At 41.2% G+C, this 20,322-nt stretch overlaps 1 protein-coding gene across 2 annotated transcripts in view; it reads left to right on the forward strand.

The window, feature by feature from the left end:
• LOC146547776 (interleukin-1 receptor accessory protein-like 1-B) overlaps positions 1 to 20,322 on the forward strand; it is a 342,110-nt gene that overhangs the window by 306,389 nt on the left and 15,399 nt on the right. For both annotated transcript variants that reach the window (XM_085265749.1, XM_085265750.1), the window contains exons 8-9: positions 11,350 to 11,495; positions 16,363 to 16,509. In XM_085265749.1, coding sequence (XP_085121875.1) covers positions 11,350 to 11,495; positions 16,363 to 16,509 — 293 coding nt within the window. The remainder of the gene's footprint in view (positions 1 to 11,349; positions 11,496 to 16,362; positions 16,510 to 20,322) is intronic.

Raw genomic sequence — 20,322 nt, forward strand, 5'->3', positions numbered from 1 at the left:
AAATATGTTGAAAGAAGAAAAGAGCTCTTCTAAGTTAATGCACGCTGAGTATAATGTATTTGTGCTGTGACTGTGGTCACAGTCGAGTGTGGTTAAAAAAATTGCAGGCAAGAAGTAATTGTAGCTGTGAAGAGGAAATGCTTAATCCTTAAGAATGGGTTTCTTTGCTTTGCTGTCATCACAGGGGAATTCAGATAAGGGTAACAAGAAGACACAGTATAAATACACTGAATTCCCTTAGCTGTAATTCAATTACAGATTGAAAACTAGTGTCAAAAACATGGATTGATTTAATTAAATGAATGGTTTTGAATCAATAAAAGCGAAGAGATAGTTCACTCTTTTTATTTGTCAAACTTATATTTGTCGTTCTTGCTCGTGTCTGTATTGCAAAAACCACATAGCATCTGTGTTTGGTATCCTGCCCCGATGCACCCCTTTCACGGACCACACGTATGACTAGAAAAATTCTTGTTGTCGACAAATGCTATGTAAAGAAAAGGTTAACCATAAGCAGCGTGACAAGGCTGGGAGGAGAGTTAGCGGCCCAGTCAGTGACCTGGCATTTCGAGATGTCTCTATTAGCCTGCTAGCATGCTCCGTCCAGCTCTCAGCACCACTCTCTGTCGTGAAGGACACCGGGCCAATTAGAGCCTACAGGATTTAAGGGGACTGTGGAGGTGGAGGGGGAGGGGGGTTGGCAGGTGGCGACACTGCGTAGGTGGTATAATAAAGATGAGAAGATGGAATAGTGAGTGGCTCACCGCATGCAGTTAGAAACCTGCTTTCATACGATAGTCAAATGAGGTAACAAGGCAAGAAATCAAAACCGTGACCGGAAGGTGTGTGTGTGTGTGTGCAGGCTCAGACGTGAGGAGTATACACGCTGTGAGATGCTGTCTCCCTCTGAGCATTATTATTTATTTCATTTTTTTTGTTCCCATTTGAGTTTGCACCACTTCAAACCCACTCGCTGACATCATTCCATGAGCTTTTAGCTTTGAAATGGAAATTAATCACACAGGAGTATTCCCTTAAGGGCCGTCTGTAATACATAAAATGGAGCTTTTGGCACAATGTTTCACCACTGAGATTCAGGGTTGATAAAAAAAAATTGTGGCTGCAGAACATGACTTCATGGATTTGTGAGAAGACGCAGCACAGATTGCAGACTTAAAGACCGTGCTGCCGAAGTTTGAAACCAGAAGAAGTTTCAGTCCCCCGGTGTAAGGGCATACAGCACCCTTTTGAGTAGCAGTTCAAGTGTAAAATTTCATTTCATTTTCTAACTATAATTAACGTTCTTGGATATATCATGGGAAATCAGGGTACTTACACCGTCCAGGGTCTCTGCTTATTAGTGCTGCAAACTCAGCACTGCTCAGTACCGTCTGAAAATAAAAGCCTAATAATACAAACCTTTGTTGAAGTGTATACAGTGCATATGTGATTTAGTACTTTAATATATGTAGAATTATTAAATTCTCCATATGAAGGTTGAACTAGTTGCTTAGAAAGACCCAAAGTATAGTATGTGTTAGCTTAGCAAAAGCTAAACAGATGTCTTAGCTTTGCTAAGTTAATCAGTGAGTATAGTCAGGGTATTTACAATGTAGAGTGGCACTTGGTGTGGTCTTCAGCTGCTGTAGCCCCTCTGCTACAAGGTTCAGCATGTTGTGCATTCAGAGATGCTCTTCTTCATGCCCTGGTTTTAAAGAGTGGTTTTTTGAGGTACTTTCAGTACCGATCAGTACATCAGTATCAGCTCAAAGCAGGCTGGTCATTCTCCTTTGACCTCTGGCATCAACACAGCAATATCACCCAGAGAACTGCTGCTCACTGGATATTTTCTGTTTTCCAGCCCATTCTCTGTAACCTTAGAGATTGTTGTGTTGTGTGGGAAAATCCCAGTAAAACAACCTCTGACACCAACCACCATGCCAGGTTAAAAGTCCCCTAAATCACCTTTCTCCTCCATTCTGATATTTCTTTTAAACTTCAGTACATCATTATGACCATGTCCACATGCCTGATTTGATATATTTGCATTAACAAATAGTTAATTGACTTGTTTAATGGGGAATTTAGGGTTGGAACCACCAGCTTAGCTTAACAGAAAGACAAGAATCACACATATGGTAGTTTACTTCTCCTGAGATAAGCTAGCCAAGTGCAGAAGAAATTATTTTCATCTAAGCACAATATAAAATTATTCCTTCCAAAAATACCCCATAAAACAGTACGGCAAAAACAAAATGATAGTTATTATAGTTATTATATGCTTGGTTCCCCGGCCAGATGTTGAGAGGAAGCGTGGAATTAAACATGTCTCTTGATTTACTGTAAAATCTGTTTCAACACCTGTGCACTTCTACCACCTACCAGTTGACCTTTACCTTGACAAACACAAATAATTCTCACCATGCTTGTCACTAAGCAACAGTATCGGTACAGCAGCCCTGATTTCCATCCGAAATTACTTCTCCAGCCTCTCTGGGAAATGTTCACGCGTTCAAAGAGAAAACAGGCAGACATATTCTCTCCAGTCTTTTCAGATACCAGGTAGGGTACATGGCTCGAGTTGTTTTAACTCTACTAGATATGCCGACGTCAGAAATCTTAGTTACAACTTTAAAACTGAACCATCTGGTCTTGTGTGGGCATGTCCTTTAGTGTTATGCACATTGTATGTGGATGGGGAAAGCTACATTGACAGAGAAGGGATGAAATGCAACAAATACACAAGGGTGGACTCAAACTTGCACAATCTACCAGCTGAGCTATCGGGGTGCCCTTAAACCAGTACATTGGTAGGGGATCCTTGGTATTCTGTAGGTTGCGTGGTGGTGGATCAGGTTTCTTCCAGCTTCTGGGGACTTTGGAGACCTTTTGGAGTCCTTGAGCCATTCCTGAACTCATAGTAGCTTCTTCTTGGGGGAGACCTTTCCCATCAATTTCGGGTATATTCTTAAAAAGTAACCTAATTTGTATCAAGGTTCTCAGATTTTGGTTAAATGAATTTTTAAACATCCATATGTACATTTTCAAGTGTGCACATCAATGTATATATTCCCAAATCTTGCTCTGCACATAAGAATATCCAGTCTCACAGCTGTGCAGAGTAGAAATAACAGTCCTTTGCCAACATTATTTGACAGTTTGAAAAGTGGAGCACTCCTACCGCTTACTGATGCAACAGCGCTGCACATGCATGCCAGCACAAATCGTATGCACATTGGATGATCTGTCATTGTATAAAATATTACATTTCAGATCAGCTCTGATCTACAGTAATTCAAATCAACCTTTCAGATGTAGTGTTTCAGGCTAATATGTGATGTTTACTCATATTTGAGATGAATAATGATGCAATATTTTGCCTCCCAGCCACCGTGGCGTGGGCTTTCACTTCTGCTGTAGTTTTCCATCACATAGGCCACAGACCCTTGCCCTTGTTTTCAGGCGAACTCGATTTACCGAAGTGTACCTGAGTTAGAAAACAGTTTGTGGTTTTTGTGGGGGTTTTATTTTTACTCCAAACATTTTACATTGAAACTGATGTCAGGTCTTTGGTAGATTTAAGTCACAAAACACCAAGATGTTTTTTTGACCCCGAGATATGTGCCAGGGACCTGGCAGATGTATGTGTGGGTGTGTTCACACTTCACGGTTCCTGTTTTCCAGGAACTCACTTAGACCTCCACTTAAGACTTTCAGTAACAAGTATGATGGGTATGAGTGTTTTTTGTAAACAAAGATGAATTTTTTTCCTTTGCCAACGCCTTAAGTGTTTCAATCTGTGTCGAGTTACACATGGGTGCCGCCTCTTTAAAAAACCATCAGCATGGATCTATATCTCAGCCTTGTGATCCCCTGTCATATCTGCCCGACTGGCCTCTCAATGGAGAACGATGAGCTAACAGGCACTGTGAGAAAACCCTAAAAGAATTACCTTATATACTCACATAACCTTTACCCCAGGAGCTAACCTTTCTGCTATATTTGCTGGAGACCAGCATAAAAAGTAAAACTTCATTATTAGGTTTTATGAAGCTGCTATAAGTCCACGTAGCTGCAAAATGATTACTTCTAATAGTTCTTCTCTGTGCATGGTCAATAAAAGAAGTTTCACTGCAGAGTGATCATTTCTATGTGGGACACCAATTATTAGCAGCACTTTGTAAAGCTAATGTAAGATATTGCCATGGCAGCAGTGGGTGTATTATAGTTATTCTTTATCCTCCCAGCACTTCCCAGTCTGCTTTGTTTGGCTTGTTCATTGATCAACAAGAATTAGATGAGTTTTCATATTCAAATACCCTGCAGCAGGCAGCAGACAAATGCTCAAGTGGCACTCACACCTTTTTGTGCTATTAGCCCCATGCGTCATTAAACAGGGGCTAGAAATAGCTGTAATTTTGGTAACCTTAAAAAGATTATCTGCTCGTATATCATGCCTGTTTTTTCACAAGAGCACAGCAGGACAGATTTTGCTTTTTTAACGAGCATTGTTTTCTTGTTGTTTTTTCGTTTGTAACAGTTGTTCCGAAACAGGCTTTATAAGTAGACATTGATCTTTATTTTCCAATGTTTTGTTTAGTACCTGTTTTATGCTAATTCTGGTTAACTGTGAAATGGACTGACTGGAGGTCAGGTATCCTGCTATGGAAAACACTCATTTTTTATGTTCTCAATCCATTTGAATGGTTTTTATCATCTGTAATCACTTCCATAGATATTACCAGTAGGCATTCTTTTTACCTACTAGCCCCTGCCATCTCACATCATCATATCATACCTCATGTAGCTGAGGTTGTGCCTTCTTGGAGAACAGAAATAATGGGAAATAATGTCTCTGCTCTGTCTGGTTACAGCTAGGCTTGGTGTATGTTTTGCTTTTTATCTTCTGTATATAGTGAGATGTGATAAAGGTTAGATGAGATGTAAGAAATAGCTAAACACCAAAAAAATGACAATAAAAACATTGATTTTCTTTATATTTATATTCATTGTGTAAGACAAAGTAATCAGTTATGGGCACAATTAGTGTCACATTCTAGTCACCCTAAAGTGTCACTGCAGTAAAAATTGTTTGGCAAAATGTATTTGCGAACAATAACGTACACATAGCGCAGTGTCTCCCATCCTTTTGGAGCCACGGCACGTTTCACATTAGAAAAAGCCCTGTGTACCAGACATAGTGGAATTTGCCTGACTTGTCCCAAGTATACCTTTTTTTGTCTTTCCTCTGACCACTGCTTATGCTAGGACCTTCATCTGGCTCGGAATTCTAGGACCAAGATCAGACTGAATACTTTTACTTTTTAAATATTTACCTATTACTATTGCGCGCTGCGTTGTCTCACTCGTAGCATGACTATGTAATTTCTTCTTCTGTTTTACTGGCAGTTGGCAACCCATTTAATGGAGCAAGAAGTGGTACTGCCCTCTAGTGTAAGAGAATGTAATTGTTCTGCCTGTTTCTCACGCCGGTCGCTTAGAGCAGCGGTCCCCAACCCCCGAGCCGCGAGAGTTGAGGCTCAGGTATGAAATGTATGGTTTTCAGGGTTTTTATCGGTTTTCAGCATTATTTTGTTATCGTTTTTATCGTTTACTCGGTTTTCCTGGGTCTTTTCACGTGTGTTATGAATAAATCTTCTTTTTTCGGTACCGGTACTAGTTTTATTTTGTTGTATTTATCCGCGATACCTTAAAGGCCGGTCCGTGAAAATAATGTCGGGCATAAACCGGTCCGTGGCGCAAAAAAGGTTGGGGACCGCTGGCTTAGAGTACCAATCAGGTGAAACTAGATAATCTTCTATGGCACACCTGATCATTTCTCACGGCACACCTATGTGCCGCAACACAGGGGTTAGGAAGCACTGACATAGCGTACATGTAACATATTAACAGCATACCAGTACATGTAACATAGGCGTAATGTCGCCATAAATTACTATGCCTGATATATCCAACTTGTAAATGTTCACTGACATTAACAGAACAGACATACACGCACTGCTTTTCAGTTGCTTTTTTATGTCTATCACATTGAAAATATGCTTGATGACTGATGAGCTGTAGAATTTTTTTAATTCAACAGTTCTTAAACTTTAGAATCAATTAAACTTGATATTTTGATATTTCTTCTACCATTTCACTTTCGTTTTATTTCTTCTCCACCAACAAAGTGCCTCATTTATAACCATTTTGATGCATTAACACCAAAGAAATATACCAATAAATAAATAAACTGTTTAGCACTGGTTTACTATTAAAGTGCTGGTGCTCAAAGTGGGAACCTGACTTTAGTGGAATTGGAGAGGAAGGAATTTACCAGTGCCTGGGAGAGGCAGCCTAGCCTTTGTCCACCATGATTATCTGACGGTATTATTATCTCATACTGTGCTCGTACAAACTTTTTGAAATATGAGTTGGTCCTCAAAAAGCTCAAACGCTCTTCACCAATACCGGCACCATGTCCATGGTGGAGGTGGAATTTTTCCACTGACATAGTGAGATAGTGAGATGTTACGAAATGACTCTAGTGATCCGTGGAAGTCTCCTATGAGGCCGTCATGTGAGACTGTTTCTCTTGGTGACTGATGTTAAACTTTAGGTTATTTTTATTTTTCACCCTTAAATATAGACCCACGCATTAATAGTGTTATTTTCTTTCACTTTCTGAAGCTTTGAATTTTTCTGAGAAAAGCCACATGGTCTGATTTCTAAGCTGAAAAGGGATTTACCTCTTACCGGAGATTATTAAATAGGAGCCAGGCTCTTGTACAGAACAGCTTAGTTGGAAAAAGTGCTTACTTTGTTCAAATTTATGAGAATATACCTCGACACTTTGAGGGTTTTGGTGTCAACTCTTCTCATTGAAGCCACTTAGCTACAGTATGACACCATTCTTTCTCCTCTCTTAAACAAGGGAGACAATGATAATGAAGAGAAGGCTGTGAAAATCCATTTTATGCTAATGAACACAATATCCTGCCAAGAGAAAAAGAAAATAAGCTTTCAAGTATCAGAGTGTTTCTCCAGTACACCAACTGTGATCAAATAGTCGAAGCAATGGATTCTACTCTTTGCACACGCTGTTTGTAATGTGGGAGAGTATATAGATTTCTAGAAAAGGGAGTACTTTGTAACAGAAACATCATCTCGCTAAACCTTCTGGCAAAATGTGTGTGATAGGTCGGTGCTGTAGTGCATCGTGACAGTCACACTATTATCCCCATACCAATGTGTCACAAGCAATCAACGTCAAGAGCCTCAGCGAGTCAACAGAGCAGTAATTTTCATGGGGGAAATGTGTCATGACTCATATGGTGTTTGCTTATCGGCAGTCACGGACGGGCAGCTCCTACCTTCATGTAGTTTTGTTCCACTGATGCGCTAAAATGCTACCATCTAAAAAAGTTGCTAGCACATACTTTATGTCAGGAAAAAGTAGAGCTTGGAACTGAGCTGAGGTTGTGTCTATTGTAGATGCCTGGTCTTTAGAACTCGGGAAAAATAGTTGCAGATATGCACTGTATAGGTATAAAGTGCATAGTTTATCTCAGACAGTGTCTCAGAATTGCACTCTTCCCAGACAGAAGTAATTCCAAGGTCCAAGGTTGACTAAGGAACTGGTTGTGGACTTCGGGAGGTCCAGAGAAGGTCCACTGCCGGTTCAGATAGAGGGGGAGGAGGTGGAGGTGGTCAACAAGTACAAGTACCTCGGGCTGTGGGTGGACAATAAACTGGACTGGTCATGCAACACAGAGCACCTGTATAAAAAAGCCCAAAGCCGACTGTACTTCCTCAGGAGGCTGAGGTCTTTTAACATCTGCAGGAAGCTCCTGAGGATGTTTTACCAGTCAGTGGTTGCTGGAGTACTTTTCTATGCTGTGGTGTGCTGGGGGAGCAGCACAGCAAAGAGGGACTCATCCAGGCTGGAGAAACTGATCAGGAAGGCTAGCTCTGTGGTCGGCATGAAGCTGGACACTCTGGTGACAGTGGCAGAGAAAAGGACATTAAAGAAACTGATGGACATTATGAACAATGCTGGGCATCCTCTGCACACGGCCATAAACAATCAGAAGAGTCTGTTCAGTGACAGGTTGCTTCTCCCAAAGACAAGAACTAACAGACTTAAAAACTCCTTTGTCCCACACGCCATCAGACTGTTTAACTCCTCTCTGGAGGGGAGAGGGAGGGGAAACAGGGGGACAAAGGAGGGGGGAACAACTAAGCTGTAGTGCCTCTTCACCTCACTGTACAATACCTTGTGCAATACTTTTTGTAAATAGTCAACAGTGCAATAGACTCAATACTTGAAATGTGCAATTCACTTGTATTTTTATTTTTTATTCCTATTTATTCTATTTATCCCCTTTGTATATTTTATTTATATTTGTCTCTGTATTTATATATGTGTGTGTGTGTGTGTGTGTGTGTGTGTGTGTGTATATATATATATATATATATATATATATATATATATATATATATATATATATATATATAACAATTCTGTAACTGTAACTTCGGTCGTTGCTGTGCTTTTTGGAAGTCGAATTTCCCAGAGGAACCCACCCGAGGGATTAATAAAGTTCTATCTTATCTCTTATCTTATCTTATCTTATGATTTATGGATTTTAAGATGCACACTGTAGACAGAATTCAGATTTACTTGGGGTGAACCTTTTGGTAAGATATTTTATTAAAGAGTCAATATTCTCTCTTATGACTTTTTGACTTTAATTTTGTTTTGTTTTTTTCTGATCTAGCGTTTGTATTTGGAGTCTGTGTTTTCAGAGCTGCAAACACTGGAATAAGAACACGTGTACCCTTTCAGCCCTGCACGTTCTGAGTCAGAATTCTTTCTGTTCCTTTTGTTTCATTGTCTCAAACAAACTTGTTAAAAGCTTTCAGACGCTACTTTTATGTACACCTCAGTAATGAGGCAGCTAGAATCCCTGCTCAAAAGCGTGTTTGAAGTTATGATGTTGCCAAATTTTACCAAACAATCTGTATCTTAGCTTCATTTTACCAACCAAAAGTCCAAAAGCTTTTGACAGCAAAGCATTAGCCGATCTCTCCTGATTAATTGATAGAATCTGTCCACCATCAGACATTTCATGTTCAACACTTGCCTTTGGCTCAAACAGCAAATCAGCCTTTCATCATCACGATGGCACCTCAAAAGTCCAATGCTGTCTTATGTGTTTGGGTCCAAAGCAGAGAGGAGAGACTTTGGAGTGAGTTAGCTCCAAAAGTCTACAATATCTGCCTCGCCGCACCAGGCAAACACTTTTTGCAGCAGTTCCTTAAAATGTAAGAAAAATGAAGGAAGCAGGCAATTATTTATGACACTGCCACTTGGCCAAAGCTGGAGTCTGACTGTACCATCTGCTGCATTAGAATTCAAGCGTCATCAGACCCGGCTAAGTTTTTCCAAATTGTAGGCTCAGTTTCCTGTTCTTAGTTGACTGGGAATGAGATTCAATTCAATTCAATTCAATTTTATTTATATAGCGCCAAATCACAACATAAGTCGCCTCAAGGCGCTTCATAGATACAGAGAAAAACCCAACAATCATATGACCCCCTATGAGCAAGCACTTTGGCAACAGTGGGAAGGAAAAACTCCCTTTTAACAGGAAGAAACCTCCGGCAGAACCAGGCTCAGGGAGGGGCGGCCATCTGCTGCAACCGGTTGGGGTGAGAGAAGGAAGACAGGATAAAGACATGCTGTGGAAGAGAGACAGAGGTTAATAACAGATATGATTCAATGCAGAGAGGTCTGTTAATACATAGTGGTCTTCTGCTGCTGTAGCCCATCTACATGAAAGCACAGAGATGCTCTTCTGCATATATTGGTTGTAATGCGTTGCTATTTGAGTTATTGAGCGTTCCCACCATCTTGAAGCAATCTGGTCTTGTTGAACTTTAACGGGCCGTCTTGACCATACCCACTCGGTTAAATGCACTGAGTTGCTGCCCTGTGATTGGTTGGTTGGTTAGATATTTGCATGAGCGAGCAGTTTTTGTACATAACAAAGTGGCTTTATCACTGGTCTAGTAAAAAAGTTGTTAGTAAGCCTTGAAGTTCTTTATTCTTTTTAGCTTTAGACAGACAAAGTTATCAAAACAGTAATTACACAAGTTAGAAGCTGACTTTTAAGGACACTTGAACATTAGGCAGCTACGCAGTCAAGTGTTTTCCTGCTAACATGTAGGAGTCAAACAAACAATAAAGACAGGACTTAATCATTATTGAACTCTCCCAGCTTTTTTCTTTTCAACGTGCTGCTGTCATCCAATTCAAAATGCAATTATATTTAATAAAATCATGAATTATTTTAATTTGAATGAATATTTCAATTTAAATCTTTTAATGAAGTTGTGCATGTGAACGGGGATTTTGCTGTTGATTATTGCTGCTGTTCTTTGTCTGCTGGATGAAGCATGCTGAGGTTAGGTCTCTTAACAGCTAATCTTACTCGTTATACAAAGAACCACCATGAACCAGCCAACTACACAGCTGAGGTTACAGCAACAAATTAATAAAGTTGATGAAAACAAACCTCGAAGCCATACTTCATCCGCACGTCTCTTCGCCAACATTTTCGCAGCGCATTTTTAACTTGTTATATTGTCTCCAAGAGACCAAGTAATTAAACAGTCCACATTTAAAGCTTCAATAACTGATGCTTTTGATCAGCTTGGGTCAGTGCAACATCTTATAACCCCATTGCAATACCAGTTTATGCATCTAGCATAGAGCAATGCTGCTAGTTGGGTTCTAGGACACTGCGTTGCTTCTGTTTTGGTCTGTACCACATCCTGCAGCGAAATACTCCAATAACACACTATTTTATGCTATTTTATTGCAGGCCAGAAAGAGCATAGCGGGTTTATTATTGCTTTTACAGAAGTAATGACTAAAGTGGAGTTGATAAGAGTGTTGAGAGTGAACCGAAATATTAAAGATATGGCCAATAAAAGCCAAAACAGGGAGTTATCTACATTTACTCAATAAAGCACCTAAATAAACTAACCAATTACTTTGACTGCTTTATAATCAGACCCTGCGTTTAGATGTTTTTTGTGGGAATAATTCAAGGACATTAAACAAATAGCGTCCTGCTCAGGTAATAAAGTGTCTGGTCTTCAGCAGAAGTCCCCATTAGCTAGCTTTTTGGGTCATTAAACTAATGACTATATTAACATTTGTTTACCTGGCCCCCGCCCTGCTCTGTTACTCACTGCGAAGCACGCTACCAGCCTAAGGAGATTCATTTTCACCAACTTGCACATGCTTATTGTTCATTTGCTCTTTGCTCCCCCCTGTAGGACAATCCGGGAGCACCTGGGAGAGCAGGAGGTTTCGATCTCTCTGACCATCGAGTCTCTGGAGGAGGCCGACCTGGGCAACTACTCCTGCTACGTGGAGAATGGCAACGGGCGGCGACAGGCCAACGTCCAACTCGTCAAGAAAGGTGAGCCAAGCTCACAGATTCACGTGCAAGCTGGAAAAAGACAAATCGGTATTTAAATCAGGAAGTGCATTTCAACATAAATCTAGCAGATGAATAGAGTAGCCTTTATATTTAATAATAGGATGTTACAGCTTTCCAGGACAAAAGCACCATTTAATACCACAGGCCTCCACTCTGACAGTGGAGAGAATCTCCTGCAGCAGTTCACCAAGTAATAAGAAGAACTACTGGCGGGATCCTGGGAGTTGACCAGTTGTTTCCTGCCTCGGGCGGGGAAAGAAAATAGGACAGTTTGGTGGATAGTGCATAAAGCCTATTCATCCACCTCAGCCTGAGGAAGCATTAGTTTGCGTGGGGGAGAGAGAGAAAGAGAAATTACTTACTGAGAGAGGCAGCCTTCGGTGTTGTGATGCCAGACAAGCTGTTTGAGTGTCTGGCAGTGACCTCTCCCAACACACAAATCCTCCTTTGATCGCTGAACTCTCACTCATTTTCTCATCTTTCATCACTGGCGACTGTCTCCTCCGCCCCTTCCCCACTTCCAGGGTTTTTATCCAAGCAAACTTTTTTTAAAATTTCCCTATGATTTCGCCTCACTGAGGATCGACTGTTTGAAAGTTGATTCCATGATGATTTTTTAAGAGAGATGCACATCTTCAGTGTGGTTATGTAAGTCTTTTTTTTTTTTCATATTTTTTTATTAGGCAAGGCCAGAGGAAGCGAGGGGGGGAGGTGTCTTTGCATCCTTAAAGTTGTCAGCATTGAATACATTAACATAGTAAGATATTTCTCTTCTCTTTTAAGCCTACTGCTTTGGATCCAGCTTTGATGCCAGCCCAGTTCCCCTCCATTTGCTATATTAAAGGGGCTTATGCTGCAAAGTCGAATCTCAGAATAAACAGGGGAAGATTAGCCCTGTCCTCTCACAGGATAGCGAGACCACGTGAAATTGACTCAATTCAGTGTTGTTTGGGTTTTTGTGCTGCGTCCGTAGAGCGCAGGTTCCATGCAGGACTAGTTAGTGTTAACACTGCTTTTCTAAAATGTGTCTCCTCACTTGTGTCGTGGAGCTGAAAACAGCACTCGGAATGACTTTACTCTTTCCCCTCGTTGTAGATAATCATGGCGTATCAGTCAGAATATGCATAGCATGAAGTCTTAGCATCCTTTTTTCCACTTCTTCTTCTTGCTATCGAGAAGTTGGAATTCTCCCAGCATTAACAACACCAGCAGCACTGACAGTAAATTGCTCCCAGCACTGGAAGTTCAGCGTAGATTCTCCATTTGTGAACGCGAAGAGCAGCAGGTTCAGGTTTCCAAATTTTATTTTACTACTGAATGAGTGCTTCGCCTTTTCATCATCCCTCTTTTCATCCACATCCCTAGACGATGAGAGATGCAGAAATGGGGGCAAGAGAACGAGATGATGAATTGCCTGATGCCATGTGGCTCCATCAAATCCAGCCTTCTAGTCGTCAGGAGCTAATTTGTCTTAATCTGTCCCTCTGCAGCGCTGCTACAATATGGATGCCAGGCAGAGAAGAATTGGCCTCCTCTGCTGTAATCTCTGCTGCTTGAGAAGCAGCTGGCTCGTTATTCTGTCCAGATATCTGAGCGGAGAAGCGGTGAGCGCTACGGCAGGACGGCAGAGTGAGAGGGTGGCGGGGGAAAGGACGGTAAAGAAGAAGCGAGGGATCCGGGTTCTCGTGGTGCTTGTTAGCTGAGGCACCTCTGTCAGAGAAAACTAAGTCGGGATGATACTTGGTGGCCAAAGTGACAGAAACTGAGGCAAAGCGAGAAAGTCTGAGGCTCAGTGGGGTAAAGCTGTGTTTATGCTTCCCTACGTTTGTTTTGAGTATTTTTTTTTTCCCGTTCGCGCATATGTTCGTCCGTGAGTTTGGCTGAAGGTCGACGCGGGACAGGCGTGATGAAGCGGCACGCGCCGTGCTCGTTAGCTCTCCAGAACATCATCCTTCATCACGCGAGCTGTCAGCCTGATGGCCGCTGCAGTGGGACGGGCATCGCGCAGTCCAGCGGGGTTAAACGTGCGTCCGTGATGGATGGTGATGCACACGAGGCCTCTCTGTCCGTGTTTATGTGTATGCGCAGCTTTGCAGTCAGTCCAGGTTTTTTACTGTTGTCCATTAGTCAGCCAATGAAGGGTGACCACCCAGATTTTGTGAGGCGTAGCCAAAAAGGAAACTGCAAAAGATGGACAGAAAACACTGTAACAAAGAAAAAGCCTTGAAAATGAGACAAGAGCACGAAAAGACAAAGCAAACGACCTGAATTTCAAGGCAACTTACTAGACCATGCAGCCTAATGGTTGAGTCCATTGTCCAGTAGTGTGACATATCACCTTCAATTTGCCCGAGGTAAACTCTGACTGAATAATGTCATTGTATGGACCTTTTTTAAGATACCATGAGTAGATAAACACTCTGTGCAATAGTTTTAAGGCTCATTTATTTACCCCCAAGGAGCCAGACTTCAGCAGTAGTTCTCCAGGCTTTCAGAAGCTCTTTCATTGTTTTTCTTTGAACATTAGCTGCTTTTTTCTTTGTAGTGCAGTCCTTGTACCTGACCATTTTTAGTTAGCTGAGCCACTTAGCACTGACATATAAGTCAAGGGATGAGCCGTGTTGTCTACACATGACAGACAATTTGCAAAGATCCAATTTTAAATAGTGTTTTTTATTTGTACTGGCATAAAATTGCATTTTTGCACCAACAGAGTGATTCCGAAAGAGTTATTTGTAGAAAACGTGCCATATCTCAACACGGTGTGCAGTGTGTCCTTAAAAAGTTTGAGGAAATTTGACAAGTAGAGGATAAAAGTGGCAGGCCTTAAAAACTACCTACAGCAAATACACAATGTCTGAGTCAAGTCAGGTTCTTAAGAAACAGGACAAAAAATCCAGTAAAGACCTGACACAGGACATGAGAGATGTATCTGACCCTTTAGTTGAGTCAAGTTTGCTGAAGCCTCAAAAATGGAAGTGTGGCTGTGAAGAAGGCATTTTTATGGAACGGAAACAGTGAAAAAGACTGAGGTATGCCATATTGCACAAGAACTGGACTGAAACAAGTGGAAACAAGTCTGATGAAGTGATGAAATGAAAAGTCTATGAGGAGGTACAACAGCGAGTGTCCATAGTCATCTGTGAAACACAGTGGAGGCTATGTCATGGTTTGAGGAGCACTTTAAACAGTGGTGTTGGAGATTCTATAAAAACTGATGGAGTCTGATTTTGGTTCACCATGAAATACCATCTGGAAATCATCCGATTGGTAACATCTTCATTTTTCAGCATGACCATAATACCAATTATGGATTGGCCTCCCCAGAGCTCGAACCTCAACATTACTGAAGCAGTGTGGGATCATCTTGTCAGAGAACAGATGAAAAGGCAGCCAACATCCAAAGAAGAGCCCTGAATGTCCTTTAACAAGCCTGGGGAACTATTCCTGAAGATTAACTAAAGAAATGACGAGAAAGCTGCCTATGAATGTTCAGGCTGTGATAAAGAATAAACGGGTCATACCAAATATTCACTTTCAAGCTTGTTAGAATTGTATAACAAGTGTTTTTGCCTGTGTTTCCATGCATGTTCGTTCACATCACAGTAAATCACTGCACATATTTCTCATTTTCTTGGCAAAATATGAAGAAATGAGGCGTGACTCAAGACTTTTGCACATCACTGTAAAACTGAATTATCACCAGTGAAGTTCCTAGAATTTAGCGTCCGCTGATCCTTCATGTTTTCATGAGATAATGGCGGGCTGCAGTGATGACAGATGGCAGGAAGCGCAGGCTGCTTCGATCTGTTTGTGTGCCGGGCAGTTCAGCTAACAGCCAGGAGCTTCACCTCTCAGCAGCCGCTCTCATGTAACTGATCTTCATAAGCGCGGTGCTCAGATCTGTCACATGCTATTGTTGCACTAGTTGCCTCAGTGTGAGTTTTCTTTTTTTTATTATTGTTATCCAGTCAAGCCAGGAGGCGTTTAATGACAGGTATAGAACTGGCTGTACTTTCATTCCGCTTTGAGTTATGTGTCATCTGGATCCGGTCCAGCCACAATAAGCGACACGCAAAAGATGGAGAGGAAAAGCGAGAAAAAGTGACACAAACACACGCTGAATGAATGCAGCCACGGGAGACTCATAAAGCCTTTTTTGCAAACAAATGTGGAGGTGCAACAAAGCCATTTCATTAATAATAAATAGCTTTTTTTTAACCATCGTGACCGCGTCACGCATTACTTCTTGATTGATTATTTACTGCTGTTCCGTTACTGGATACAAACCTGCTCCAGTGCACCACAGTGTAAAAGAAAAGAAATACAAGGGAATTAGAAAAGCAAAGGACTAAGAATTTGTGATAAAATAAAGGTAGTCTTGCAGAGTCAAATGTCTGCAGTAAAAAAGATTTTTTTTTTGTTTTTTTTTAAGGGAAACAAAACCTCGAAATGACTATTGTGATCACAAAATCCTCAAATCTTAAAAACCTGTTTAACTTTTTTCTGAAAATTTCAAAAAGCTTGAAATCAGCCACAGATTATAAAAGGAGGAGGATGGTTAATTGATGGTTGGAAACAAGTCGGTCTAAGCAGTCGCTTTCTGGAGAAATAAGGGAAATTGATTGCACCGCGGATCAATTTGCAAAGGAGGGAAGGCATGAAAAATGCTAATGAGAAGCACCCATGTTATCCACATTTACTGGAAATCAGAGAAATTTTTCAGCTTGCAGGGTGTGATTTTTGGCACTTTTTGGAAGACTGGATATCCTGCTTGTTTTTTCCTCTCACTCCTCTCTGTTTTTTACCCCCCATCCCTACTCCACCCTATGTTTTGGCTTACTAGCGGAGCTGATGTACACTGTGGAGCTTGCCGGAGGTCTGGGAGCCATCCTGATGCTGCTCATCTGCCTCGTGACGCTGTACAAGTGCTACCGGATCGAGCTCATGCTCTTCTACAGGAACCACTTCGGCAGCGAGGATATAGATGGAGGTAAGATGTTGTTATTCATTTTAATAATATTTGGCGACGAGTCCTTTCCCTCAGTGTGAATCAAATCTCCAGACCTGAACCGATATCACCTAAGAAAACACCGGAGCCATTTTTCATATCTTAAAGCTGCACGTGGCACAGTTTTATGTAAATGTATGCATCTTTTCTAAGTATAAATAACACAGAGAGGAGCAAACGATAGTTTCTCATTCACAAATCTTTTCAATCCATATGCAGTAGACTGTCCCCGAAACAGCATCACCATCCTTGATGTGGCTCCTTTTCTTGTCGTCTTTGTTAACAAAAAAAAAAGGTTCACGCTGAGAGTGCTGTTTCCTTATATAACAAAGCACAACCTCTGGGTAACGGAGACTGGATTGTTCAAACAGTTTTCACTGGTTGCGTTTCAGAGCCTCCAACAGGCAAAGCTGCACAGTTTAGCTTTAAAGGGGACAGTGCGGCCTTGATCACTTAAGCGCTGCGAGCGCGGCGGCAGCAGCTGCTGCTGATGTGCTTTCTATTTTAGGGGACATTTAGTCACTGTGTGTATTTTTTTCCCATTATTATTCTGTTGCAGATGGGGTAACTAACACCCACTCACCCAGTAATGTGAACGCTTGTAGTTCACATATGCTGCTTTCACCATGTTACCCAACGTGTCACTGTCACTTTATTCAGAGCTGCTTATCTTGTAAACTTTTTTTTTGGTTATACTGAAGCAGCTGCTGTTTTGTGGGATTATACGGCATCGATCTATTCACAGTTCTCAACGGCTCACAAGAGTAAAATATAGAACAATAACCACTTTGTCACGAGGAATAAACAGCAGTTGATTGCACTGAATTTTTTCACCAATCACAAGTAGTTGCTGCTCAACCTCTGGGCGCCCACTTTCAACATTTAAACATTAAATGTAGACATTTTTGTGTTTCATAAAGCATATTAGCTCAGGTTGAACTTTTCATTTCATGACATTCCAGATGTTTTCAGTTGGTGAAAAGTCTGGACTGCAGACAGCCCATTTAAATCATTGGAGTCTACTCTTATGCCATCACTGACGCAGGCTTTCAAACTGAGCGTCGATGGTTCCTCTCTTCTTTAGTCTGAAAGATGTGGTGTCCATGTTTATCACAAAGACCTTCAAATTATGAATCATCTGATCAAAGAACAGTTTTCCACTTTGCCTCATTCCATTTTGAACAAGCTTCAGCTAAGAGAAGATGCTGTTATTTCTGGATTATGCTCATATGGGATTCCTGAGTCAATGCAGTGATTTCCACTGCTTTCATTGTAGTGCAGACTGACGGCTCAAAGATCACTGGCATCCAAAACAGATTTTTAGCCTTGTCTCTTGCACACAAAGATTTGTCCAGATTCTCTGAATTATTTGATTACATTATGATCTGTAGATGATGAGATATTCAAAGTCTTTGCATTGGGTTTTGTAAATGTCAGAAAAGGCAATGGAGTAAGGAACCTGACAAACTGACAACATCTAAGGAAAGCACACAGATAAATATATACAGAAATGTCACAATCATACAATAATGAAACTGAAAGAACAAAGTCAGAAAGTAAAAACCACAGCAAGCCAAACAAAGAAAATAAATACATGTCAAAATAAAGCAGCAAGAGGCCAGTTCTAGATCAGAAAATGAAGTCAATGAAAAGTGGCCACTTGAGGCCGCCTCTAAAATTAGTCAGTCCTCACAAACGCCCATGTTAAAATGCTCAACAAAGAAACTGTTTTGGTTCTATAGCAATTAAGAAGTTAAGTAGCTTTTCTTTCCAAGCTCCTTAGAATACCATGACCCTGATGACTGAGAACTTACACGCTTATAGCAAATTAATACATTTTTTAACAGCTAACTATAAGCTAGCTATAAACAGGCTAAATGTTCATTGAATCAACATTTGTGAACTATGTTAAGCCTCAAAGTTGAGCTTTACTAGGAGGGTGGTCACACCTAATTTAAGTCAATGAATTAAACCTCTCATACATCTTTATGACTTTTCTCCCTTTTGAAGCATTTTAAACTCAGTTAAGTGCCAAACAGTAGCTTACTAACCTAGCATTAGCATTAGCCAATGACATCCCGGCTAGCTTCAGAAATCCAATTCAATTCAACTATATTAATATTGAAGTGTCAAATCATAACAACAGTTATCTCAAGGTGCTTTATATTGTAAGGTAAAGACCCAACATGGGGTTGAACAAAATGCTAAAATCCAAATTTGAAAACCAGTGGAGAAAGTCATGGTGGCTGTATCTATTTAAAAGCTAGGTTTTGTTTTCCTGACATTCACAAAGGGATGACATGGAAGCCACAGGCAGAAGGTTAGAGTACAATAGAAACCGAGAGAAACTGCAAAGATCACAACAGCCTCTCTAACTGCAGCCACAGTAGCTTCAGTCACAATAGAGAAGTCCATTACCTTTTGATTTTCTGGTGACAACAGTCTTATTTAACCGTCTAAAAGTTTATCAGACACACAGCAGCTTAAACGCAACAGGATTTTGCAGCCTGATTCTCACAACAGCAGCAATTTGTTCTTTCAGTAGATGACCAAGTGGGAAAAATAAACTTAGGCCACGTTTATTTTTTAATGCAATGCATTTTAGTCAGTTAGCCTTTCAGCCCAAGTGCAAATTGTTGCCGCAGTTTGATGATATTAGCACAACATGCATTTTTTTAATTTCTAAGGCAATAGAGTCTTGTGATTTCTGATGTCCATTTCTATTCCTCATGAATGCAAACCACATGTGAGAAAGCGTGTGAGCTAAAGGGTAATATATTCAGCCGCACATTCGCCATAAAGCGAATCAAAACACATCGCCCGGCGTGCCAGACAAAAACATAAACTCTGAGGCCCCATTACCAATAGTACACAGGGAAAAAAACAGGAAAAAAATCAGGCCTGGTAGATGAGTCTTGGCTTGAGAATGCATCAAACTGAGACAAGGAGCAAGTTTTAATTTGATTCCCCTGTAATGAGTCTCTGAAGTACCAGCCCGGCAATGAATTCAGGGAGAATGAGATTACTTCAGAGAGGCTGAGGGACTGCACGCGGTGGAAACAGAGTCAGCAAGAGACAGAGTTATGTGCGGTAAAGGTAAAAAAAGGAGGGATTCTGTAGCCCGCTGCTCTCCTCGTACCCTCCCGGCTCTGCTAAACTGTGATGGTTGCTACATCAGACGTTTCAATGAAAGCCATTACCTCTGGCTATGTCAGGCTTCCGGCCATGGATCTTTGCCGTAATGGATGGCCCAGAGGCGTTTGTGTTGGGGGGAGAAAAAAGCAAAAAACAAAAAAGAAAGGGTGGCGGGAGGGGAAAAAAAGGCGCGCCTTGAACTTAATGCCAAACAGCAATTGTCTCGTTTAATTGCGCCACCTGAGTGAATGCTGGGAGAGAGAAACAGATTTTCAATTTGCTCTTCACTAGAAGGGGATCAGGTTCAATAAGACACAGCACTCTGCCTCTGGAGCTCTCAGGAGACCCCCCTCACCCCACCCCCGATACTTCCCAGCACGCCGCGGTCTATTAGATCTCTTCACCGCCACCTCTTGGCATTCAATCGCATCTGCATCTAACAAGGCGCGTACGTAAAATAGGGGGTAAGGCATTAAACGGGCTGGAAATGAAGAAAAACAGTCAGAAGGTGGTTAACCGAGATCTCATCACTATGGTAACTGCTGCACTGACAGGGCGATATAGCTGCACTTTTCATCAATAAAGCGCTTAAGCCAGTGTCTCCAATGCACAGATAAATATTTATATATCTATTTTATGTTTCCCCCGGCGTAGCTGCAC

This window comes from Mchenga conophoros, linkage group LG23 (genome assembly GCF_057382185.1).
Source record: "Mchenga conophoros isolate Kocher_MC1m ecotype Shallow Benthic linkage group LG23, M_conophoros_male_GT1.1, whole genome shotgun sequence".
Taxonomy (NCBI): Eukaryota; Metazoa; Chordata; class Actinopteri; order Cichliformes; family Cichlidae; genus Mchenga; species Mchenga conophoros.